The sequence below is a fragment of the Cebidichthys violaceus genome, unplaced genomic scaffold (assembly GCF_023349555.1).
Source record: "Cebidichthys violaceus isolate CVI_PGR_0920_01 unplaced genomic scaffold, fCebVio1.0.p SCAF_17, whole genome shotgun sequence".
Taxonomy (NCBI): Eukaryota; Metazoa; Chordata; class Actinopteri; order Perciformes; family Stichaeidae; genus Cebidichthys; species Cebidichthys violaceus.
In genome coordinates, this window is record NW_027176340.1 from 7843672 (window position 1) to 7871334 (window position 27663).

General features: G+C 39.7%; 1 protein-coding gene across 2 annotated transcripts in view; it reads left to right on the plus strand.

Moving 5' to 3' along the window:
* The window catches only part of LOC137873926 (cadherin-22), a 162619-nt gene extending 139210 nt beyond the window's left edge, over positions 1–23409 (plus strand). For both annotated transcript variants that reach the window (XM_068712440.1, XM_068712441.1), the window contains 4 exons: positions 12465–12582; positions 15801–15950; positions 16285–16386; positions 21535–23409. In XM_068712440.1, the coding sequence (XP_068568541.1) occupies positions 12465–12582; positions 15801–15950; positions 16285–16386; positions 21535–22070 (906 nt within the window). In that variant the 3' untranslated portion in view covers positions 22071–23409. The remainder of the gene's footprint in view (positions 1–12464; positions 12583–15800; positions 15951–16284; positions 16387–21534) is intronic.
* Positions 23410–27663: the final 4254 nt, after the last annotated feature.

The following is a 27663-nucleotide window of genomic DNA, read 5'->3' on the forward strand; positions in this document are numbered from 1 at the left end:
CTTATGGTAGTTCTCTACCTATTTTTTTGTTAAATCATGTCACACTAAAAGTGATACAGCACAGATGAACATTAATTCTTAAATGGCAAACAGGTGACACATTTTATGTTGCATCAATAGCACCAATCAATCTATGGGACCCTGTTTGAAAAATCAAGACAAGACGGTAATACTATGGTTATATCTGATCCTGTATCACCATTAAAAGGGACAAAGTCATTAGGGTGTTTTATTCTCCTTATGCAGCCAACAGGCCTTGGGCTAAGTTAAACCCAATTATCATGTGCAGAGCAAAGGAATAATTAAAAAAAAGCAAGGCTTTAAAGTGGGGCCTCCATGCTGGAAGCTGCATTTACATGTGTAATGAGACTCAGGCCTCCCCTCCCCTTGATCCACAGACTGTTAACCACTTATAGCCCCCCTGTGCCTCCGCAACGCCGCCCGCCTGTGCCTTTCTAGAACATTGTCTGGTCTGCTCTCCCTCACTCCCACCTTGCTCCCTCTCCCATTCGCGAGAGCCCACATTAACCTTCAGCTCCTAATCACACTGAGATGATTAGTCTTCCAGCAAAAAGATCATTGCTGACTCTCAGCATTGTAAAATAAAAGGTGTTTAATGCTCTCATTAGAGAGAAATGTAGAGAAATATTTCACAATGTAATTACAAACCAAAGATCCAAAGACCTACAGGAGAATTTGACATTCAGCTTCATTGCCGTCCGTGCGTCTGTCCACCAAATTGTCTTTTATTCTGTGCTTATGACTGTCTATCTGCAAGTGGCCGTCTGACAGGAACGTTTGAGAATATCTGTTCATTTTTGTTTATTTTCGTCGGCTCAATTTTTGTATCCCAGTTTTTTTTTGTATTCTCTGTAGAGTCTCTTTTTGTATGTTGTTGTGGGGAGCTCTGTCAGAGTCGGCTGCTGAGATTGAATGAAAATGTGTTGCTTTGGGTCAAAGGCTCTCTAATGCTCATTTTCACCCTCAGGGGTAACCATTGGGGGCATGGGGGAAACAATTTTCTGCTCTATGTTATTTTCAGAATAATATAAAAAAAAAAAAAGTTTTCCTGTAGTTGCTGGCAGTCAATGCATTTTTACCTTTGAAAATGGAGTAAGTGGTGTGAAGAAAATGTTTTGTGCTTTGTCTGCGCTGGTGCAGAGCGTTGGTGTTCGTATAGTATTTTTTTTCTCTGATTAATGGCAAGGATAGAGCCTTTCTATTGTGGGCCTTTCAACTCAGAGAGAGAAGTGAATGAGCAAATCACTTGAATGAATTACTCGTACATCATATATATACACCTTTCCATTGAAGTGAGACCAATAAACGTGAATGTAATGACAGGATCAACAGTGATGAACCAAACATTTTTTCTTGTAAACTGAAGTCAGTCTAATGCTACGGAATTTCTTCTCATCAATAAGTGAAATTTTGATTCACAGTACTCTAAGAAAAAAATCAGAGATGCTGGCACTCTGCCCTCACCGAAAACTCTTCGGTCTCTTGAGAGGTAATCAAGTTGTTTGGCAACTGTCCAATCAGAGCAATTTGGCCATGTCCGATATTCAAGCCAGCACTTGCACAGGGATTTGGAGCAAACAAGATGTTGTCACACAGCCTTTATGAATCTCTGCCATAAATAAATTGATGCATATTTTGCTCTCCTCATTCTGCCTCTGCAACTTAAAAGAGCTCTGTGCCACTTTCTGAAATATCAGCCACAAACACACACACAGACAGACAGACACAGCTACAAGCACATAAACCATTGTTATTATCAAAAGTTATACTTTTGACCTCACAATAGGAGCAGAAATGACACTGTAGAAGGGTTGCATGTATTTAGGTTTGTTTGAGGCAGCATGTGAGCAATGCCGGGCTAACTTAGCCCAATTCATTATCTGCTATACTTTCTCTTGTCATTAATTATCACACAGCAGAGTCACACAGTCTTAGCACAACTTATTTGATTCTAATTAATATGATATTTTAGTAATTCACATAAAGTTGTCTGTGCAGTTGGTCTGGGTATTAGATACAGGCCAGTGTAAAATAATTAAATGTGCATATCAAATTAAAATAAGGGTAAAGCAGCAGTTAAAGCCAATGCACTAGCACGTAAAATAATTGTTTCAATTAACATTTCACAAACGCTAACATTGTTAATAATTGTTTGCATCTGTGCTTTGTTTCCAGCTTTGTGCAAAACCATGTTTACCAAGTGTCAGCTTGGAATCCAACCAATAATAGTCAAGGATGTCACATTAAATCTCATCTCATTGTCTGCTCAAAGCAGGTCTGTTGATGTGTACAGTAGTACTGACATGAAGTCTACAACTGGAAATATATTTGTAGAACATTTTAACTAACATAGTTTACTAAGAAGTGGGGAAGGGGCCTTCCCAGGATGCACTTATTTATTTATTCACCAAAACAAGCTGCCAAAGGATGGGCCCAGAGATATAAGCCTCAGCCAACAGATGTCTGCTTGTAAAACAAGCTTCAATTTAGTTTCACCTCCCCAGCATGTTGTTAATCTTGTTTTTTCACTTGGACAGGGCAACAGCTCTTGGAAGTATGTATAATTGAGTCAATTTTTCTTTCACCTGGAATAGAAGTTAAACAACGGCGAGCTGTACCTTCTTTGCCTAATGCATATGCCTCTGGAGGACCCAGAGCCCTTTGCTCACTTCATCTGGCCTCTGTAAAAAGGAAATCGGAAGTAAGACAGGGTTATTGCTGTTTGTTCAGTGTCTAGCCTGTTTCACCTTTTTTAAAGGCCTGCTACACTGGCAACTCCTTTTATTTTTCAATTGAATCAACTGTGAAATTGCTTGGCTCAAGGTTGACAACTTTTCCATGTTGACATTGCAAATCAGCTAAAACCCACTCATAAGTCATAATGAGTATCAGTTGATGGATAGCAGGACTTGATTGTGGCTAATTATAAGTAAACAGTAATTTATTTTGTACATAAAATCAATCAATCAAGCTGTCAGTGGAACAAGGCACATACCATCACGTACTTGGTGTTTTCCGTTGGTGGTGGTGTTTTTTTTACCTATGTGACACGTTCTATAAAAACACAGGACAGCAAGTAATTTGTTTATGTTACTTTGTTTTTTTCTTGTATGCGTGTGTTTGTGTGTATTTATTGTGTGATGGGGATCAAAAGCTGTTTTCACAGTGACGTTGTGGGGACTCGCCTCCCATTTGGGGACATTTCCCCACAACAGTAAAAATCGTTGCATTCATCGCTTCCCTCTTGTCTGTCAGTCTGGATGTCCATCTCAGCTGAATCTGCTTACGCTTTCCATTTACCACAAATTATATCATAAAGACAATTGTACATGCCTGTCGCTTCACAGACGCATGCTACAAGGAAAAAAAGACACGCTACACACACCCACACACATGCTGTACACACACACAACCTTAACTGTCACACTTTTAATACGTCAGATCAACCCCCGGTTTACTAAGCTAATGAGGAGCGTTCCTTTGTCTCCTGTTGTGTGCTGTGTTATCAACCAGTCTCGTTCATGGAGTGTCAGCTCCCTGGCTCAGGTCTTGCTTTCGGTGGAACCACAGAGAAAATCAGATTAACCTAAGCCTTTTAACTGCGGTTGGATTTGATCCCATTCGAGAGTTGGCAGCACAACCTATTTTGTTTGTGTTTAGAGGGAGAATACATGTGGAGCGAAGGGGAGGGGTTGGCAGAGACGTAAATACAAAAAATGGGTGACACAGGCTAAGCAGCTTTGCTTGGGGACACAGTTGAAGCCAGGGCCATGGCGAGTGTTAAATAGCTTCTCACCTTTTATCTACTGTTTAGTTTGATGGTCAGAGATGGAAAGAGAAAGCAAGAGAAGTGTCTTTACAGTAAGACGAGGGAAGAAAATTCAAGGAAAAAGGCATTGGGTAAATACAGATTGGAATCACACTTCTATGATACTATCATGCAGAACAATCCATTTATTAGTTACAGATTCAGCAGTACAGTACAATTATATCCTCCTCTTTCTATCTGCAGTTTAGATTTTTGCATACACCGGTAGAACATGTCGAAATTCCAAACAAAGACAAATTACTGCAAAAAGGTTTATCCAGGTCATTTCAGTTTTTTTTACATGTCCTTATTTGACTAGAAGGGAGTTCTTGTCCCATTAGCAATGACTACGTAAAGCAGGACAGAGAGACCCTGTTTTGCCTTGGGCCTTAAAAACCCTCATTTGCAACACAATCTGACAAACACAAATTTGAACTGCTATGCTTTTGAGGACTCTCATTGGTGTAATGTATTCCATGGCTCATAACCTTAACCCTCACAACCAACCCAGTTTGAGTCAAACTTTAAAAAATAAAAATTACCACATCCTGTTACTCTGGATAACAGTGTTATGTAAATCAATAAAATGCAAATATGAATGTATTTTTACTGCAAGTATATCTGCATAAACAAAGCCAACAGGGGAGCAATTTACTGCCACACATATCACTCTGCTCAAATCCACCAATTTCTAAATGAGCCTCACAGTTTTTAAGACGTGATTCACTTTAGTTTTGTATGACCATTCAGCCATGTATTGGATCAGTAAAAAATAATTAAAATCTTCATGATGCTATAGTTATTGTAGTTCACAAGACTTAAATCACCTTTTGATTTCCACTGTGGATTCATTTCCTGATTTGCCCATTTTCACGGAATGAAACGTGAACACAATCTTCGCCTCTCAGCCCATTCCTCGCCCACCTTGTGGTATTTATCTGACTGAATGCAGAGGGACAGATATCATATAGTGCCATGTGTGCAGAAAAAAAAGCTGGGTGCAAAGCCAAATACTAACTATGGCCTGGGGTAACGGAGGCCTGTCAGCTCTGCTGTGCCGCCTCACAGCTGGCTGAGTGGGTCACTGCGACAGATCACCTCAGTTTGGCCACGTCACCGCCAACCTCCAACCCCTGGGAGAGTCGGTTTGAAATAGCTAAATGTTAAGCCTGTCTGAAATCCACTCGTCACATACACGTGAACGCAACAATTACTCACCTCATTCACATACAGAATGGATGCTCAAACACACACACACACACACACACACACACACACACACAGGCACACAACAGAAGTGAGTAAAGGAAGAAGCAAACAAACACTGATAAGAAAAAAAGCCAGACAGACTCAGTTTTGCCAGACAGTATTTCATGAGTAGGAGACTAAATGAGTCATCTGTTCTACTCACCAAATGCCTCTTCCTTTTATCTCTAAAATGTTAACGTTGAATCAGACAAACCAGCAGCCTAGAGAGACTGAAATATTCACTGTTTTCTCCAAATGTTTTTTTGAGGGGTGATTTTCCCTGTTCATGTCAATGTTTACAGCAAACAGGTATATGCTATGCATTCTTCTCTCATCTTCTCCATGATTCAACGTAAAAATATATTGTTTGAACCAATCAGCATGTCTGTCTTTTTTCTGCCGAATGAGTCGTTTTAAGCAGAAAATCAATGCTGTATTTAGTGCTTTACACTGGCTAGTTTCACTCCCACAACAAAAATTTGTAAATTTTAACATATTCGTTAACCTAGTGTATACTGACTATCTACTGTTTATGCTAATGATATAAATCCCAAAACATGTCATGTGATTACATGGTTTTAGGTTGCTACGTAAAAATCAAGCATTGTAGCTATTGTAATGTGGGCATACCAATTTTTATTTTCATAAAATACTGTGTAGTATTTTAGTTTTAATTGTAAGCCCGACGCCCCCGATTTCGGGTCCGCTGTAGCATTTACCGTCCAAAAATGACCATTTGCATGTAATTATGAATATGAAAAAAAAAAAAAAAATAAATAAATAATTCAAAATCTGCTTAAAACAAACAATCCAAGACATTTTTACACACTCCAAACACCATTCTACACAAATAGTGTACGCAAATGAAAGATTTATCACAAAATCACGTATTTCTAGCCATAAGTCGCTCTTCTCCGAGTTAGCATAACAAAGCTAACGGTTAGCATACCGAATATCAAACAGCTCGAGCATTCGACACAGATTCCAGAACTACTATCAGATCGCCTCTCCGGTAAACCCTCACAAGGCTGTGAGCAAACAAACACCAGAAACACAATGCGTAATATCCTTCAAAATCATCCAAAGCTCCTTACCTTTTCGTTGTTCTGCTGTATATCTCCGCTTATTTCCGTCAACAATATTTCTACGTATTTCCGGTGCGTCTCTGAAATGTCCCCGCGGAGAAACAAGGGCCCAATAACAAAGGGACCGTGTGGGGGATGGGTGTGAATTCCGGCGAGGTTATGCGCACGGTTCAGGTGACGCGCCACTGTTTTACTCCCTACTGGCTAACGCTTCTGTCTATCAAAATCACGATGCGTTTGTTAGATAGCCAGGACTCAGACGCTTCTAAGGCGGGTCCATTGACTGAAATCGACCAACCACAGGCTGAGCTAGGAGACCTGGAGTGGAAGCCAGATGAGAAAATCCCATGGATGACAGACATAAACAGGCTCAGAGAGGATCTAGGCTCTCTAAATGATGCCAAACTTCTGCATATGATAGATTGAACACTATTAGTCATAAAAGAAGTGAAATATATAATTATATACTATATAAAATTACAATGGAACAGCTGGAACCAAATGACATTTTGGTTGACCTCGGCTGAAATCACTGCACTCTAACCTCTCTAGCTCTTGAATGCTTCAATTTATCAAAGAAAACATTGTGCAAAGAGACTTCCAACCCATTGGGCTATGATCTGGAGAGGATAAAAGCTTTCAACTACAACATTAAAAAAATATATTTTATCAAAATTGGATTAATTTATAGTCAGAGATAAAGAATTTCAATTTGTGCTGTGTTCCATCTTAATGTACTCTTAACCAGTAACATATATACTGATATTTACAAATTAGAACAAATTTCACAAGTGTCAGCTTTCTACACTATAACAACTATTAAAATACACCTTATATTTAGACGAAAATCACTCTCTTAACTATGGGTTGCAAAAATCGAGGAGAGGCCTACAAAAAGGCTTAGGGCTTAACGTTAAGCACATTTTAGCTTTTTTTCTTTTGATGCTGGTCCAAAAAAAGCATAAAAAACATTATTTCATCCTGAAATTGAATCAAGTTCAGACCAATGCATTGAGACATTTAATGCTCCACTGGACACAATGAGGATGCTTTTTACCACTGAAAATAATGGAAGTGTTTGAAAACACACCTCTGACGCTTATAGTGTATTCCAAGCTTCAGAGATGAACCACTCTCAGCCCATAATAAGTAGTTGTGTGTTTATTTATTTATTTATTCATTTCCTCCCTGTTCCCATCGTGAAATGGTTGATGTCTGCCGTGAATGAGTAAGCCACCTCCCTTTCCCAACCTTGACCTTTCACACACCTCTAGTGCATATGATATGGGATGTACTTTTGGGAAAGTCTCCCTTCTAGCTTTCCAGGGATGCAAGAGATTTAAAGGGGTCAGGAAAGGGGGCTGCTAGATAGAAATCTAATTAGCTGATTGTGCTTGAGGGAGCTTCGCAATAGCTGCTCGATAAACTCCCACACGCTTGCTCTGCTCCTCTCCCGCTTCACGCTCTCTCTCCCTCAGCAGTTTGCCCTCACCTCGAGATGCCGCCTCAGAGTCCCCCTGCTAAGGGCACAGTCACAGGACGCAGATCATGGCTCACTTATTACATCTTCACTATTTCTTCAAAGAAATGAGAAGTTTCATCCCTCAGCTGATAACAAAGCTTTTGCTTTAAGTGTCTTCTCTTTTGCTCTTTATTCTTCTACCGTCAAGCTCAAATAAACCTGAAAGGGCTCCAAAGAATGATGAGAAGATAAGACCAGGCCTGCTTTGGCATGCAACACACCCAGTTGGATTCTTCATAGATCACTGTGTATTGACTAGATGCGTGGTGGTCTTTGAAATAATGAAACTTAACTGCATGGTAGAGTTATTCATGTGAGTTATACAGTAGGGTGGCAGCTTTTGCAACCTGTGTCCAAATGTCATTTGTATATTCAACTACTGTGCATTAACAGCGTGTACTTGTTGGTAATGTTAATGTAGACATAGACAAAGCATGATAGTGTAATGTTTAATTGACCCTTATGAAGGGGAAACAGTCTGGTGTCTATTGCTGCAATGTTTTATTTGCTTAACTTTAGATATATGGTATTGTAATCTTATTTTTGCTGCAAACCATCGATATAGTTGGCTAGCTAGTTAGAAAATATTATCAGTCAATGTTTTTCTGATACATTAAGCACAGTATGAACATTAGGTCTGATACTGTATGTAAAAGAGAAATGTAATCTGAACATTTCACAAAAGTTATTTAGCTATGAATCAGAGCCTCAGTCTCAAAAGCGATAAAAGCCATTCCAGAAAGTTTAGTAATCTGGACAATGGGTCAGGATTTGAGATGGCATGTAATGATATGTTCTCTCTTGTAAAACACCTTTGTAGGAATACAGGCAGAAATTCCTGGTTCATTTCCAAGTGTTTGTCTTAAGAGCAGATTCTGCAGCGCTATGGAAGAAGCGTGTGATTTGCCCTGAAATCATGCCGAAGCGTTTTGTAATTACAAAGTAAGCCATATTATCCCAAACAACCTCCCTGAGCTGTGGGTATGACTAAGCCTGTTCTCTGTCTGTGATGCAACGTCAATGCTGAGAAGCTGTTTATTGTGAAGGTAAAATTGTAGCCCGGAAGTGTGCTCGGCAGTAGCTTAGTCACAGTAATGCATAGCCACGACTCGGGCTCATAAGAAAATGAGTTGTGTGCAGTGCCAAAAATGAATGAGGCTGTCTTTCGCAGGCAGGCGACATCAGCTTAAAAGTTAGACAATAAAGCTGATGTCTTTATGTGCCAGAAGTGTGTGAAATATATATCTACAGTATTGTTGTTTGAAAAATCAATTCGCAGGTGGATGATAAACTAGGGACACATTGTTCTGGAAATGACAAGCATGAGAGCCAGATGCTTTGGAGAAGATAAATGCAAAAGACAAGGAATCAAGAGGAAATCTCAGTGAGGAATATACTGTACGTACAGAGGAGGCTTAAGAGGCAGAGAGGTGGAGAGGAAAAGATAGAGAGAAAAAGAATTCTGTCCAGTACACAAAGCCATGTTTAACCTGTTATAAGTACTGTGTCCCTTAAAGAGGAGGCTGCTGTTGTAACAGCCATTGGTTTGATATATTTCTGTTGCTCTTATCTGATACTGTAAGGTTTTGTGAGACAATACAAAGGAATCACAGCCATTGAACATCCTGCTTTAATCATTCTGAGAAATGCCTCACTTAATAATAGTTCTGGGATTTGTTTGTCGTGTGCATCTCTGCGGATCTCTAAAAGCGCCTCTATGCAGTTTGCTCGTGTGTATGTGAGAGAGAAACATGGGTGTGAGGTAGGGCGAGATTCTGTTTGCAAAAACAAATTATTTGTATTTCTTTGACTTCCAAGTCAAAATATATTCAGGGGCATTTTACAAGGTTGTACATAGATGAAACTATAATTACCCACTTGTTGTTGTATTCCTCCACCAACCAGTCATTTTGCAGTTTACATCCATGTCTGTTCAAAATGTCATCACTTAGTATGAATTCTTGAGTTATGTCAAAGTTCACAGTGATCTTTGTCCACCAAATCAGTTCAGCGTTTGTGCCAGATTTTAAGGAATTCTTTTAAGGTGTTCCTACAATATCATATTCATGAGAATTAGATAGACATGGGGTCACAGTGACGTTTGACCATCAAATTCTACTAATTTCATCCTTTAGTCTAAGTGGACATTCAAACCTAATTTGAAGAAATTTCCCCCAGGCGTTCCCGATACATCGCTGTCATGAGATTGGGCCAGATGTACGGTTGGACTTACTCACAGACAACGAGAAAACACAATGCCTGTCGCCAGCGCGGAGGCATGAAAAGCCATTTGTGGATGTTATAGATTGCCTTTCTCAGTCTCTTTCCATTGCCTGTCACAATTTATTTGACAGAAAATAAAGAAACTGAGCATTCATAAAATCAGTGGCATTAATACGTTTTTCCTGTAGACCAAGATAAAAAAACATTTATTGTGTTATTGACAAAATTACATTTGCCATTTGTGCTACATTATACTGTATATACATGTGTTGCATGCTGTGATAGACAACGCAACAGCAGTAGATACAGATCATGAAGACAGCCGTTGTTTGGTAGAGGGACACAAGCACTCTGAACTATACAAACTTGTTAAAACTTTACTGAATTAAAAAGTAGTTTAATACTATATGCTGCTGCTATTCAATAACGGTAAACATTTTCTTAAAAAAAAGGTAAAGTTTGGCATCTTGGAGACGGAGAGCGCCATTAAACACTATTTGTCTGGTGCAAGGACTGGAAGCAGATGAAAACAGCTAGCTTAGTTCTGTTCAATTGTTCCAAAACTAGGCTACCCGCCCATTTTAAACCTCACTAATTAACACTTATTTTGTTTGTTTACAAAAATAAACCACAGTAATTACCCACAAAAACTGAAGCATGAAACCACAAATTCATCGTTTTTGGGCCGGGAGGAATCTGTAATTCTAGTTTGATAGGCAACTTCCTGCAATTTGTTTTTTAATGTATTAAATAAATAAGATATGCCATGTTAATTGGTGAGTTGGTGATAATAATGATAATAATTGGTGAGAGATGCTTTCAAACTTTAAAATGTAATAACATTTTATAAAAGTTGGGGTTTATAATTATCTTCAAAAACGTTTATAATATTTGTCGAAATTCTCATTACATCAATATATCAAATGCTCAGACAGAAAAAGAAAAATCTGGTTGCAGTATTAAGCCCATCGGGCTGAATGAAATGATTGGACGGGCTACCTGCCTTGCCCGAGATGCTTACTCCAGAGCAATGTCTCTGGAGTTTTATACAGGCTGAAAACTTGACAGCTGTAAATGCTAACAATAGCCATGTTCGTTGTTTACATTCATAATGGTAATTTTGGAGGAGTGGCTTTGGAAGGTAGCCTGAAGGGAAGGGCTGTCAGTGTTGCTGACTTTCTCGCTAGATTTAGCACTTATATTGATCAGTGCAATCAACAAATCAAGAAAAACACATCATTCCACAAATGTATTATCAAAAGAATAGAACCATTATTTAAAAATGGGAAGAAAATATAGCTTTGAAATATTCTCAGGCAAAATATACAAAAAATGTTGTCACACATAATAAAATAGCTATTGTTAGCTCAAGGAATGCATCATTCAAAGTACTGACTGATGATAGATTATACAATTCTACATGTTTTGGGGAGAATTACTTCGTGGAGTAACTGTTTTCAGTAACTGTGTTTATATAGTTTCAAGACTCTGAGATAAAATGTAGAATAATACCTCAAGGGAATTCAAGTTTGGTTTTAGAGCCTTAAGGGTAATACATTTCAGCCGAAACCTCTGATAGCTTCTTTGACTCATCATGCTGTTCTTGTAATGTAGAACATTCAAGCTACCTTTAAAAACACATTTTAGTGTTTTTACTGCACTGTCCATTGTTTTCAACTTTTAATCTTGATTTTATTTAGCTACACTGAGGAGTAGATCTTTCTTTTCGTTTTTTTTTCAGTGAGAGTCCGTAGTAAAGAAAAGGTGTGGGAAATTTAAAATAATAATAAATAGGTGGACTCAAACATAGTGTCGTGGCAGAGAAGGACACAGAGCTGACGGATGTGATATGAAAGTATCCTTCTTCAGCTTGTTGGCTGCAGATTCAGAGGATGAGAGGAGGATGAATTGTCACCAAGAGGCCTGTGTTAGGGTGAAAGGACCCTCTGTCTGACGGGCTGTTTGATGTCTGTTCAGCTCACAGTGAATCATATCTCACCTTATTGTGTTCACACAGAGTTCTCAAAATTGGATCACAGTTGAGTTTTATCTTTGAATGTAGATCACTATTATTTTGTAACATCAGATAGGAGGACTACACTCTCACTGAGCCTCTGTGTTTGTCTTTCTGTTCCTCTGCACATTAGCATTTATACTTTACCCTCTCTTGGAGCAAATAAGGCAACCTCACAGAATATGGTAGTCCTTTTCTGTTCAGAAAAAAAGCTCTTTAGCAAGGCTTTTTATGATAGTTTAGCATTTTTTATATGTTGCTGTGTCAACTTTCTGAAGAAAGATTTTTTTTTTTGTATCTCTTTGTGATTATAGCTCCTTTGAACTGCACTTTGACAGGAATCCTTCTCAGTCTGTTGCATCCAAGTACACTCACTCCATCTCACTCCCTCCCTTATGAAATAGGCATTTGAAATGTAGTGTAAAGTGTTTTTCATATTTATTTTTTTGTTCCCATTGAGTGGATCGGAGCAGAAAATCTAACCCTGTTTCCCCGTTCTTGTCCTTTTTTCCTTCTCTGCACCGGTTGCTTCTCTTTTCTTAGCTAATTCACACCATCAGTGTGGTGGATAGAGACGAGCCACAATCTGGTCATCGCTTCTACTTCACCTTGGCCCCTGAAGCCTCCAGCAATCGACACTTCACCCTCTGGGATGTCAAAGGTGAGAGGACCAAGGTCTTGTATAGGGGCTATTGGTAAAGTAGCATATTTGGGTAGCTATGCTCATGGTATTATCAGCATTAATTGATTTTTAAGTTACAATGGTACTCAGCAGGAGTCCGTAAGTTGTAATATTTTTTGTGAGTGGGTTTGAACGCATTTTAAACATGCACAGGTGCAGCAACATTATGCTTGACTATGCTTGACTCATACAGATGAGTTTCAGATCACCTCACTCTTTTCCTGAGTGATTGACAATGTGAGTTTGGTGAAATGCTTGAGGGAATTCTGCAAATGTAGACCTTAAGGCAATATTGAGTTAGTTTAAAATACTGCAGCTCTGAAAGCTAAGAATTATTGGTGAGTATTTTGACAATGTTGTAGTTACCTAATTCAGGGGCAGATGGTTGATGTTTTCGAACAAAAGACGATGTTGACAAATCGCAGGGGGCATTTAAAAGTACATGGACAATGGTTTATTTTTTCTGCAACTTAGCATTCACCTGATCATCTTACACATTTTTTAAATAAACAACGTATGTTCATGTCCTCTTACCAGTTATACCATTAGAAAGTATTACTAGCCATTGCATGTCTGATGCAATTTTGAGTTGTTTTTTTGTTTCTTTTTACAGTAATAGCGTTTTATATAAGTGTAATTTTCTCTATATTTTGAACACTTTTTTTAACACAGAATCTTTCCTTGATTTTACCTTGAATAGAATTTCAACAGCAAACATAATTTTCTTTGCGTCTTCATATAAATTGCATTTTGTATATAAAAAAAAAAACATACACATGCTGTATCTGCACAATGTAAGGAAACATTAAAATCACCGTGTTCCCCATTGATGACTTTGCTTTGTCAGGAAGATTTGTTTTTTTTTCATGCTTGTCTGTATTTTTTTAAACGCGCTTGCAGATCCCTCGTTTAGAGATGTGTACCTAACTGAATGTGACATCTGGTTAAATCAAGATTGATCTGACACCGGGAAAATGTCAGGGGAGCAGCCCTAGCAAGGGAAATGTCACCGCATGAAGGCAGCGAGGCCGGCTGCAGCCCCGTTACATGTGTGTGGATGGATATATGGATATACACATAACATGGGACTTGTGTAAAGAACACACACATACTATACACACATGTGCATAGACCGGAAGAAATATGACAATAGTGTCCCTCTGGCTCTTTAGTTCTCTCCTACACACAAATATGCACACACACACACACAAACACATACACACACACACACACACACACACACACACACACACACACACCAACACATCATGCAGACCATCAGGATCTGCTTTTCTTTGTTTAAATTTTTCTCGACAACCTCTGGTTGTGTGTATGTATGATAAGGGAGAATGATTAATAATCACAGTATATTCATGCTTAGACGTACAAATTTCACTATTCACCCCATTTATGAACATACACACATAAATACAGACACACAAACATTACTGTAGACTGTATATATTTTGGAGGAAGACAAACAAAACCCTGCACAGCCTGATCCTCCCACCCCTCTTTTTTTCACTATGGTGTCTCTTTTCATTGACACATTTGTCAACCTGTCACTTTCAATCTGTCACTTTTTCTTTTCCCCATCATGGCCTCACATTGCGTTCTGTCTCCAAGTCTTGACACAAAGTGATGAAAAGACTTCCCCCCCATATTGTTAAATTATTTTCAGAGGTTGAAGCAGTGTGTAGAGCAAAACTTCATCTTTACCAAATAAACGTTGCGTTTGCATGACAGACTGCCTTCATGTTACCTGGAAAATGTCCCATATCATGCTTAATTAAAAAGAAATCTCATAGGATGTGAAGCTGAAAGAAAAAAAGAAATTCACTTTTTGGTGGTTTACCTTTACTTATTTTTAAAGCATATGTGAAAGTTTTTTTATTCCTTATTTTATTTTTGTAAGGGTTTTTCAGTCAGTGACAACATTTCAAAAACCTTTTTGCATATGTGCTACTGTGGGACACATTTTTTAAAGCGTGAATGGCAACGCTAAAATAATACAACATCTGGGAGGAGTCCTACTTACAGCCACACAACGTTGTTAAAGTAATGCTACACTGTACAAGTCCTCACGTTGCTCTTCACTCATTTTGTTTTCTGTCACTTTGTGCCTTTAACTGAGTACAAAATATAAAGAATTTGTTGATGCCATGAGACTGCTGTTAGCATCCAGATTTCTTCCAGCAGTCAATATTGCTTTCTCTTAACTATGACCAAGATCTTTAGTCTCAGTCTATAAGTATTCATACTGTATGTTTTGGAGAGAATCTTTTTCTAAAGTAGACAGCCGTGGAGGACAACGCTGTGTAAAAGTCGAAAGGACAAACTCAGGGGCGTAACGTTCCCGCACATAAACAGTAATATGAAGATTGTTCTACATGTGCCAGAGGAGCTCTAGGGTGACATGGATAACGGTGATATATGCTCTGGGAGATGGATTGCTTGGTATCCGCAAGTCTGCTCACAAAGCTTCTCTGACTCTATTTGTCAAAGCCTCCTCCTGTATTCTTTGTTACATTTGTCTATGTCTCTGGGAGAGGGCTCATATATACACACATACACACACACACACACACACACACACACACACACACACACACACACACACACTATTGAAGTTTAATTTCAAACAGTGGCTCTCTCTCACTCATTTTCTCTCCTGTTTTTGTTTGAAGGAAAAAAACATGATAAATGTTAATAGCACAAAAGCAGTTCTCTTCCCCGGTGAAATCATTCAACCCCAAGTTAAACTTGACAATCCTGGCCGGAGTCCTTGAACTATGCATTAAAGCAAATGATTTATTCAGACTATAACAAGGATGGTACTTTTCTGTCTTCCATTGTTATTTTTGAATCAAATGAAAAAACATATTACATTGTCAAGTGTCAAGTCTTGAAAACAAAGATTTGTCCTGACATTTTAGTAATGTCAAAGAAGTCTGCATGATCAACAACCCCCCCCCCACCCCCCCTTTTTTTCTACTTCCAACAGTACAGAGTTTATTAGAAGAAGAAAAAAAAGCACTCACTGGACGGAGTTTCAACGATTCCACCACAGTCTGGTAAAAAACAGACATCAGTGAGCAGACAAACAGGTTTTGTTCTTAAGTCGCTCATGTGTTATCCTCTGCTTTACCTTGTCTCTCTGACCCCCACCCTCCGACACACTCACACCACCCGCCCAGACAACACAGCTGGCATCCGGACCCAGCGGTCAGGCTTTAACCGCCATGAGCAGAACGTGTACTTCCTGCCTATCCTGGTGGTTGACAGCGGGCCTCCCTCCCTCAGCTCCACAGGCACCCTGACCATTCATGTCTGTGGCTGCGACACAGGTGAGATCTACTGAAGGAGCTGCACCATTATTAACGTCAGCATCAATGTCACCTCCATGATCATCAGCAGCAGTGCTAAAAAGGTCATTTACTTGCCATTGTTTTGGTTAGCAAACAGTTCTTATCAGCTAATATTTGTGGAGAATAATGAACACAAGGGCACAAATCTGCAGACAAATGGCCCTCAGCAGGGATTTTAGAGGGGTGGAATATAATATTAAAATGTTTTTCTCTTTATAAAAACAGTGCTTAAAATCATTATCCACTGACGTGACTCATAACTAGTTTTGAATCTGTACAGTACTTTTTTTTTTTGTTTTCTTTTGCGACACAGAGGGAGCCATCCAGTCCTGCAATGCCACAGCCTATGTAATGAGTGCCGCCCTCAGCCCAGGGGCGCTCATAGCACTACTGGTCTGCATGCTCATCCTCATAGGTAAGCAGATGGATGTACTTATGTATGTATGTATTGATTGATGAATGAGGAGATTAATGTATTGGTGTATGATGGATGACAAGATAATTCATTAGTATTGCTTTTTCGTGGTCATTGCTAAGTTCAACTACTCCTGCAGGACCACACCAAGCATTATGTCCAATAGTGGTATCTACAAGTAAAAAGGCACGACTGAGGGCCGCACCTGATGTTTGCTGCTCATAAAATCATGCAACCAAGCATGTGTCTTTAAATGGATTGAACTCTTTGAAGTTATCTATATTTCACGAATAAAATTGCACACATGCAGTGGCAGAAAAAAAAAAGTCGAATGACATAAAAAACAAGATAAATTTTTCATTTGCCTTTCATGAGCAGCTTTCCTGTTGGACATTTTTGTTGGTGCCTTTCTGAGGAGAAAGCTTTTGTTTAAGCAGGAGCACAGACGATGCCCAGGTTTATGAATGACATCAAGGCACTTTGATCCTCGGAACACAGACGGCGACAATGAATGGAAGTGAAGTGGAGGGGGGGGGGGTTTGGTTAGAGAGAGCAAACAGGCAAAAGAGCTGCCTCAGCACTTGTGTAGCTCTGGAACAGCAGGCTTTAAATAGACAAGGCTTTCCAGACATTCTCAGATTTTTATACACAGACACGTACACACACGCCAACATACACATGCATGCTCAAGCTAACTCTCTCAGAGCCCGAAGAGGTTTAGTATTGTCATATCTGAAAATTTTATGAGTTAGCTTTGAGTTCTCCCCCTTCTGCATATCTCAGCATCCCACTCCTCGGTGACAGAAAGAAACGACAGCGCTGTCACGGTGTTTTGTTTCCCCCGCTCACGCCTATACACGTTTTACATTGTGCAGGCAGTGAATGATGGATGATGCGACACCCGGCCGCTTTAACTGTGACTTACATTGCTATCTATTTCTTTTAAGAGCTTTCCTAATGAGAGTTGTTAAAGCTCTGTCTACATTAACCAAACCATCTTCTGGAGTGAACTTCAAGAGCAGAGCATCATTTATTCATCATGGTTTTAAAAGCCTCAACAAAAATGTTGTGTACAAATCTAAGGCAACCTCTGCTGGCTATAAAAAAAACTGTATTTGCAGTGTATTGTGGTTTTGGTGTTCTGGGATAGATGGCATCCACTCAAAGGCTGTTGAAAACAATTACCTGGTCTTAAAAAGGTAGACACTGTGCAGCAGAATAGAGTTACCTGGTGCAATGATTTATTTTCATTGTGGCCTTGGTAATTCGGATGAAACCATTATGCAGAGTAACATGCTGATGCTAAAGGCTTTGCTGAGTCAACTATTGGAGTAATATTTCATGATTTGTGCCATTTTGACTCTTTTTGTAACATTGATGCCAATAGTGTCAGTGACTCTAATCAGTGCATGCCACTTTGAGTGACTGGTAGGTAGAAAGTGGACTGAACACGCCTCATCAAAGCACTAAAGGACAGGCAAAGTCGGAGTGCCTGGCTTCTGCCAGCCACCAGGTGGGCAGTGCAATCTCAGGGCTGCGGGTTCTGGTATCGGGGCATAAGCAGTGTTTTCACAACTATCATGTGGTGTGAATAACAGACGGGACTGAGGCATGTGGCAGCAATTTTATCGAATGCACATTGCCCAACACGTTCCTGTTCCTGCTTTACACACACACACACAGACACACAGACACACACACACACACAGTGTGTATCTGATCGTGCATGGTAAGGACACAGCCACACTCTTGGACAAATCACTCCTCACCTGTAAACAGCAAAGCAATCCGTTCTCTCAACGTGCCATTACTGTGTGCTCCTTGTCCCCTCTCTCTCTCTCTCTCTCTCTCTCTCTCTCTCTCTCTCACACACACACACAGCATCTACCTAACCAGCCAGGCAGCACGCACTCCCTCTCTCCAGAGGCTGGACCGCCTCTATTACATCAATTTTTGGATGATGAGAAAAATGAAAACAAATTTCTGCCTAATTACCTTACAAACAAACAGTCCCTCCATCAGTTCATTTATAGGCCTGATGTGATGAATCCATTCCACTGCGTCGCAGCATCTGCATGCATCCATTCCAATTACCTCCCATCTGCTTGGGATGAACTCCTGGGTGGGGGCAACCAGCGCAGCCCAAGGGTATATTAACCGTCTTGTCAGGAACGCTTATTGCAACATCTGTACACATGGGGACAAGCTTTGTATGTATAGGAGGCAGCTATACACAGGTACATATGCTTCCTACTAAACTCTGAACATGGTGTTGTATTAACGTTGCCTGAGGCATGCTAACCTCCAATAGAATAAATAGGTTTCCAATAGCTTGCGGTGTAAGCATCTGTGTACCTGATAGGCAGTGACACTCACAGACACTGTTATCAGTGAGGAAGGTTTTTTCAGAAGTGAGGTTATCGGATTCAGACTGAACTGCCACCTACTGTCACTCCTTCAATACTATTTACTGAAAAAAGCAGCTGATCTGCACATATGAGGGAGTTCGTAACATCAAGTTTTCTATCTCCTATTACTCTCCTCATTAGTCTAAATTTAGGGTAATTGTCTTACGGCTTGATTAGTATGCATGGCAGTGTGCGCCACAATTTACCACAAACCATGACTGTTTCCTCAACCCAGTGGCAATTAATTCACCCTATTCATGGAGGAGAAGAATAAACACAATGGTTACAGACACCGCACTCCCAGTGGAGCCCAGCAAACAATGTGAGAGGAGAACGAGTGTACATTATCAGTCAGAGATACTGCATTAAGTCCCCATTCAAGATCAGCAAGGCTCTTTAGGCTAGCACAGCTTTCTAGGGAAAGGAATACACAGGGCGTTTTCACTCCGCAAGTTATTTTTCAGGCCATTTAAGCCAAATGAAGACAATTACCAGGAGCAGCCACAAGTCATTTGTGCAGAATATATTTGAAACTGATGTGTTTTTTTGTTTTGTTTTTTGCACTTTGCTATGGAGAAAAAAAGAGTAGTGGAAAGCGTTGAAAGCAAAAAGGTGAAACATGGTGTTTTATAGTCACATCCTGACTTCCAAGGTCGCTTTGAAAGAGTGCATTTGTTCGTGGGCTTTTTCCACGCATACTAATGTACTTTCACATGTGTGAATATCCTGTACACAGCACATAAAGTCATGACATTGATCTAGTTAGGCTGCGAAACGATGTGGGCACATCTCATTTTCACAATGTATGGATGGGTGTTCTGGTGGGTTCAGAGCATCAAACAATCTATGCTGTCCCAGACAGCACAGGCTCCGTTATAATTGATAGTCTTTTTATCTCTGTGGGCTTGTAGGCATTTGTTTAGGCAACAGACGATCTGTTCTAGAAGATGCATGGTGCCCACTGGTTAATGATCCATCTAAATGTCCCTTCACTGGCATCCCTTTAGAGTAGTTGCTCATTGTCCCTGCTAAAAGGGAAGGAAAAGGATTCGTTCAACTGTTCAACTCAGTAGCACAGTCCACTGGCCACAGGAAACACATCCAGCTGCTAATCAAAGCTCAGTAATTAGGACAAACAGTTTTACTTCTTCATCTGATTACTTTCTACTTTTTTTTCACAGGAATTCATTATTAATAGTGAGTTTTATCACCAATAGTTTTTTCTCAGCATGTATGACATTTTCTAAAAGGCCACTCATAGCTCACTTAATAATTCAGTTGATTTTGCGAAGTGGAAGAGCGGGGGGGGACACATCCAGAAAAGAAAATCACATTTAGATTTATTTTGATTAGTTATCCATCATAGAGAAGAGAATAAATTAACTGATCTACTACCAGCTACTGTAAATTCATGCATTCTGGTATATAGGTTTTTAATTATTCTATTGATATAATATTTGTTGCATAATTTTAGCAACACAAATATTATGATGTCAATCTCATTTTTTTATTTTGTGTCATGGAGTATTTACCATGTACTGTATATCAATCCTTTTCTTATTAATTAGTTGATCAAAAAGAGGTTAGATTGCAGTTTGTCCATAATACTATTGTAACTAGTTGTTAATTGTATTTCTCATACTCCCCTAGTGTGCATAATTCATTCATAACTGCCTGTAATATGATTGTTATCATCACTTAAAAATGGCATTTGAGGTTGCTGCAAGTCTGGGACAAATCTGGTGGATGTTTCATAGGGAAGGGTGCAGCCCCGAGGAGGGCTGATGGAGTCAGGGGGTGGGTGTCTGAGCTAAGTGAGACTTGTCTAATCACAAATGTAGGCTGTAATTAAAATAACTAAGCTGAAATTAAAGCCTCATTGATTTATCTCTGCATACAGCCTTTGTTTTCCTCTAGTCTCATTAGTCTATAACGTGATCCATCTCAGTTGCTTTCCCTTCTTTAATTCACACTTAATTTTACGAGGCATTTATTTCTCTTTGTAGGCGGTTTTCTCTAGTTTTAAGTAGTGATTGAACCACAAGGTCTTAGTTTCACTCGATTTGGATGAGTATTGATATACAGATTGGTCCCCCATTAGGCTTTTTGAATCATATTTCTGGGCAAGGCAATCAGAATTGTGAAAAATCAATGCTCATGCATTTGAAATGTAAAACTTCATAATATATTATCTTCCCCTGCTCTGCCTTTGCCCTGAGAGGTGAAATCAAAATTGCAATGGGCGTAGTTAGAAACGTTCCCATAAAAAGTACTTGTAGATCCATCAGACACAGTGCATGTTTGATGTGAAGCCACCAACATAAACCAAGAACACCTTTCGCACATCTATTGTCTTACAGTTGTGTACTGAATGTGATGTGCTGAATATGGGTTTGGTATGCCATTATTCTGAGCAAGATGAACAGGCATTTTTGCTGTCCGACAACTCTAATCCATGCCCACAGTGCAGTAAGAGAGTGAAAGCCACATACTTCTAAACACTTGCTGCAATAATCTCATCCTACTATTCAGGTTAATCAGACTAATTCATATTTACCTTAATTTTGTGCAAAAACGTGAGGGTGCAACGTGTGCCAACACTGAAGAATACTAAGGGTTTTTTTTGTAAACATGTTCAATTAACCTGTACATATTTGACAAGTTGTGTGTAATTACTCTCTCTCTCTCTCTCTCTCTCTCTCTCTGTGTCTCTGTCTTGTTATTTCTCCTTCTCCATCAGTCCTCGTCTTGCTGATCCTGACCCTGAAACGCCACAGGAAGGGCCAGAGGATGACGGAGGATGAGGAGGACATGAGGGATAACGTCATCAAGTACAACGACGAGGGCGGAGGGGAGCAGGACACTCAGGCGTACGACATGAGCGCCCTGAGGAACCTCTATGATTTCCCAGAGGCAAAGAGCTGTGACTCTGGCCCGGACATCCGCTCACTGCCGCAGTGGATACAGTCAAACCGGGTGGGTGGTGGTGCAGAGGGTGCTGCAGCAGCAGCGGCAGCGGCAGACTTCTCCCTATTCAAAGGCTACATCCGAAAGAAGGTGGAGCAGGCCGACGCTGACCTGTCGGTGCCGCCTTATGACTCCTTCCAGACGTACGCCTTTGAGGGCACCAGTTCACCAGCGCTTTCACTCAGCTCCATCCACACGCTGTCCACCACCTCCGAGCAGGATTTCTCCTACCTCAGCGACTGGGGACCACGCTTCAGGCAACTGGCGGGCTACTACGCTCCAGGAAATCCTGAGGAGGAAGGGTCCTAGCACAGCTTCTCCTCTGGAGAGAGACGTTTGAACTACTCCGTCCTTCTCTGCCTCCAATGCTCACCCTCTGGCACTCAGAGCCAGCACTGTGTACTCCTGAAAGACCGAGCACCACCTCTTTATCTCCTTTAAAAAAAACATTCTAGTGTCAAACTTTGAACTCTTTTTTTTCTTTCTTCTTCTTCTTTTTTTTTTACACAGTTTTCAGACTTCAGCATGAAAGCTCTAGCTGATATGACGAAAGAGTAAAGAAAAAGATATCAAGTCACCAAAATTGCCATTTAATCTGAAGGGATGATTCTCCCTCTTTCTCCCAAATCACATATTACAACCTTTATTTTTAGCTGTGAGACTGTTTTCAGAGTAACAACATTATGTAGGTAGGGTCAAACTATGCCAAGGCAAACTGTCTGACAAACATGTATTTATTTGAGGAGGAAATATTTATGTATTTATTTGTTTTTTTATGTATTTATTTATTTATTTATCTACGCCATGATCACTATGGTAACTGCAACAGTGAACTTTACTGAAGTGCTAAAGAAAAAGTGGGAGGAGGAGGACGTTATAAAATGAATGAGAGACATCGTGGAAAAAAGACTGACGGACTGCAGTGGCAGATGACTACAGAAAACAGTCAAAGGGGTGACATCTGGGTCATACAAAAATCACATTCTGGAAAATATTTGTATTTATTTTCTATGACCACTTTTGTAAAATAACCAACTTCAGACATTGATGAAAAGCAGAGGCAAGTAAAAAAAGAGGGAACAGATGGAGTGAAAGAAACTGCAGAAGAAAAAAGCTGCCAGTTAATTCTGAACAGTTGAGACTGACTTACTTTTGCTGTATTTTAGTGATTTATGAAGGGTTTTTTGAAGGTTACAAACTGAGGACAATTGTGTGTAAACAGTTTCTTTTGTTATTCTCTCCCCAGCCAATTGTAAGGCAATAAGGCACAAACCGCAACAATGATTTAACACTTAACAAAATGACTGTTTAATGGAATTGGCTGGTTGCCAGCATTGACCCATGGGGAGCCAATTTTCATTCCAGATTTTGTGTGAGTGTGTGTACAATATGTTCAATTCATTTTATATCCTGAGACATTTGATTTTCTTTTTGACATTTGATTTCTTTAAGTGGAGGGAGGTGGGAACCAGTGACAACAGGATGGTGGTGCCTAATTAAGAGGGAGAGGTTTAAGGGTAACACGTGATGAATGGACTGGTCACATCCACCTGATATCCACAACCTGTTCAATGTTGACCTTAACTTGCAAATGTATTGAAAATTTAAAAAAAAGAAAAGAAATAAATATTTAATTTTTTTGGTAAAAACCTACATCTCACTGTGTGTAATAAACTTGAATTACTGAGTGAATTACTCAGCAAATGAGATCAGTGATATCAAGTAAATCCATGATACTAATTACTTTTTGCCACTTGTCTGCTGAAGATGTCTCCTGAATTATGAATAATTGTGGAGCTACAGTACCTCGCATTTACACCAGGGGAACATTCAGTTGAATAGTCCTAGATGGAAACAAACAGACCATATGACAGGCCACAGACAAACAAAGACTTTCCTCTCAGCATGGCTCCGTCCTGGCTGCCTTCTGCCAAACTACTGTAATTGTCATAGTCGCCAGAGGATGCTGAGGCGTATTTGGATGCTTTCATCTTTATGATCTGCTGCTAAAATGGCCACTCACACAGTCAGATTCACGTTGACTTGCTTTCATAGCTGAGTTTCCAAGAAAATGTCTTTAGTAGGTCTACTGTATCCACTGATTGTCTGCTGAGTGCTGACTATACTGACTAGAGAGCTGAACTACATTAGCCATTACTGTTAAACAAAAAGGAAGCTCTTAGGGCTACTTTACGTAGCTGAAGTGGCAGCAACTTGTAAAGATACAAAGTATTGCAGCTTTTTGTCTACACTATGATAGGATTACAACAGTGTTGCAAAGTGTGACAACACATTGGCAAGTTTTACTTATAATTATGAATAGTCTGAATGACCATCTTAAAAGTGTGTGAAACATCACGGGCATGGATAAATAGTCTGGAGAAGTGTGTGAAGTAATTAAGGCTAAAATTTACACTACTGCCTTCATCAATATGCAAACTGTATTATGCTGCATTGACCTCATACTGCTGCAGTGTATGTATTTATTTGTGTATCTTTGCCAAGTAGTGATTTGGCAATTCATTATTAATCATAGCCTTTAGCCCGACAGTATTTGCTAAGTGACAAGCAAATGTCATGGTCCAGGATTGATGTACACAAATGTAGGTCAGCATGAGTTCCACAGTCACAGTCATAGAAGGAAGCGGAGTGTGCCTTAAGGAGAAGCTCTGTACAAGACAATGTCATCCGGATGGCTACAGGTCATGTGACTAATTCTGTGAAAGCTGAGGTTAAAGAGTAAGCACATTTTCAGGGGAAGAAAGCTCCCCTGGTTACTTCAATCCTATTTTCCCTGCAAACGGGTCTTTATTCATCTTACAGAATTTTCAGAGAAAATGTCATTCCTCAGTGCCTTCGTGATGTCCCGCACATGTGAACCTATGAATGCCCCCCCCGCCACACAAACACACACACACACACACACACACACACACACACACACACACACACACACACACACACACACACAACTCAAGGGCAACATGATGCCCCTCATAAGTTATGTAGATAGATATAGGTTTAGTAATTGACAGTTCTCTGGAGGGACAACTGTGTGCTGTTAAATATTCTTTTCTCTTCTCTCTGGGTAATGACGATGGATTAAACATATGAATGTGAGCCACAGAAAATATCAATCATATATAGCCTAATAGTTTTAGTTTTCAGACACATTCAAAACAATAAGGCTTTCATTTTCACCAAGGCAAAAACATTTAGTTAAAATACCCCGCATACACAAACTTGTCTTTACCACACCAAATGCAAGCTGAATTAATAAAGTGAGACCACTAATGTAGTTAGAAGACCATTGACTCTTTACAAAAACTACATTTAGGTGAAGAAATGTGTGTTCTACACACACACACACACACACACACACACACACACACACACACACACACACATTTTCCGTGTTCTGATAAGCACTGAATTAAAACCTTTTACAAACGAGGCCTATTTGCAGGCCTCAGCTAGAATAAAGATAAGAAATACCTAATTAAGTGTATAATTAAATAAAAAAATTAAAAATTAAAAATATATTTTTTTTATATATTATTGAGATGAGAAAAATCATGGAACTATCAGAATACATGTTACAGGTTCACATAAGATAAGGATGGAACACAGCACAACTTGGAAAACTCAAAAGCTCGCCCTGGAAAAACAGCACTTTTAGGATATTCTTTTTTGGAAAGTATGGAAATCCAAGACTTTAAATATGCTGAGCTCTTAGAACAACTGATATAGGCTCTATATACACAGCTATACATAGATACAGTGAAACATTTATAAAATATAGAGCATATAAAATTAAAAAACTGATCAAATATTCCAATATTTGAATAAAAAAATATTTTTTAAATTCAAAAACACTCTATATCACTTCTATGTATCACTCCTGATGTTCAATGAATCAAGAGACAGAAGATTGGACCTTTTTTGAGTGTTTTAAGCTCTTTCTAAGCCCTTTTTAGTTGTTTAGTTTAAGGTCAAATACTGCTTCAGATTCAGCCACTCTCTCTGTTCAGGGCTGTATCTCAGCCCCCCCTTCTCCGATTTTCACCATTGAGACATCCTTCGAACCATAGGAGCCAATAGAATTGCCTGGAATTGAAAGCTAGATGATTGACAGCACTATTAGCCAATAAAGCTCAAAAACGTCCCATCTCTGAAATCTAATTTGCTGAGCTTCCAACCCTCCCAAGAATCCGAGGAGTGTCGGAGAGACACGAATCGAACGGATTCACACGGAGCACCAGCAGCTGGACATACATGCAGTGGAAGTACGGAGATATTTCATTTTTTCGCTGAGATTCGACCAAAAGTAAGTACAATATTCGATGAAAGCTGTGTGACTTTTTGTGTTCGAAGCTGAATATCTCTGCGATGGTTTACCGGGGAGAGAAATGGAAACTATGTCCGTAATCTCCGTCAGGCGGACATGCTTTTTCATGCTGCATGTTCGTAGGTAGCACGTTGCTAACGGAGTGTAGCAGCTGTTTTCTCCGGTCTGTCCCAGTCATATCGAGTATGATTTATGATATTTTGTTATTTGTTTGCTTGGCTGATGGGAGATGTGTTTGTCTCATGTAGAAGTGACCTAGTTCATGTTGTTCCCAGGACGCTGAGGTTTCTGCAGAACTATAACATCATTATATTCGTTCTTCGTGGGTTCTCTGCCAGTTACTTTTAACACAAAACTCTCTAAGTTTTGATGTACTCTGCGTCCAAATGGGGGACCCTCGGGTGTATAAGGTTTTAAAAGCTTGGATAATGATGACTTTTGTAAAAAAAAAAAAAAAAAAACATTACTTTTGATTACAGTCATTTAGCAGACACTTTTATCCAAAGCAACTTACAAATCAGATTATATTACATTTCTACACCATAGGCACAGTTACGGGAGCAATTTTGAGGTTATGGGTCTTGCTCAAGGACACATCGACATGCGACTAGTGCAGCCTGGGATTGAACCACCTATCCTCTGATTGAAGGACGGCCCTGCGAATGTCTTTGACCATCGCACAACGCCTCCCAGAGTTTAACATATTTTTCCCGCTGGTCTCTGCGATGCTGGAAATTATGTAGTGCAAATATTACACCAATTCCTGTATCCACTATGTGGCACTAGAGAACATGCGCAAACATGCATTATGTTGCTCTACATCAAGTGCAGACCACATCATGTAAATATCATGTAAATCGGATTTCGTCTGTCACATAACACTGACTTCCTGTTGCCAGTAGTGTGGCGCTACGACTGAATTGGCTTGTAGACATCCTCAGGCCATGACTGTTATCAAGCATGGCAAGTTTGGGACAGATATAAGCAATTGGCCGCCATGCTGTGGTTACGCTATTCCATCAAACGTAAAGCTTTTAGCAACTTTTAATTGCAAAGGTCTTTAGATTGTACTGACCAAATTTGAAGTGAACCAAATGTTTAAAGCATAGCGACTAGAAATCAAGGGAAAATTCACACAAAAATCAAAGTGGCCGACTTCCCGTTAATTTTAGAGCATGCTCCCAACAGACTTATTTTTAAGTCTCCATGTGATACATGTGCCTACCAAATTTCATACATGTAGGTCAAACGTAGCGCTGGAGCTGCGTTTTTGAATATTTGTAAGGGGTGCTATCAAGACAATTTGAAACGATCACGCCAAAAAGCCATATGAAATATATATTTCCATTACCTATGACACCTGTGCAAAGTTCCAAGGCTTGTTGAGCATCCTAAGCCACAGAAAAATAAGCTTCCTTTTTCATAGCGAATGATGCGTTGCCACAGAAATGGGTGCCACATAAAATATCAAATTTTTCACCGGTCCTGATATGCATGCCGACTTTGGTGAGTTTTCGGATATGATAAAGCCCCCAAAAAGGCTATTCACTTTCA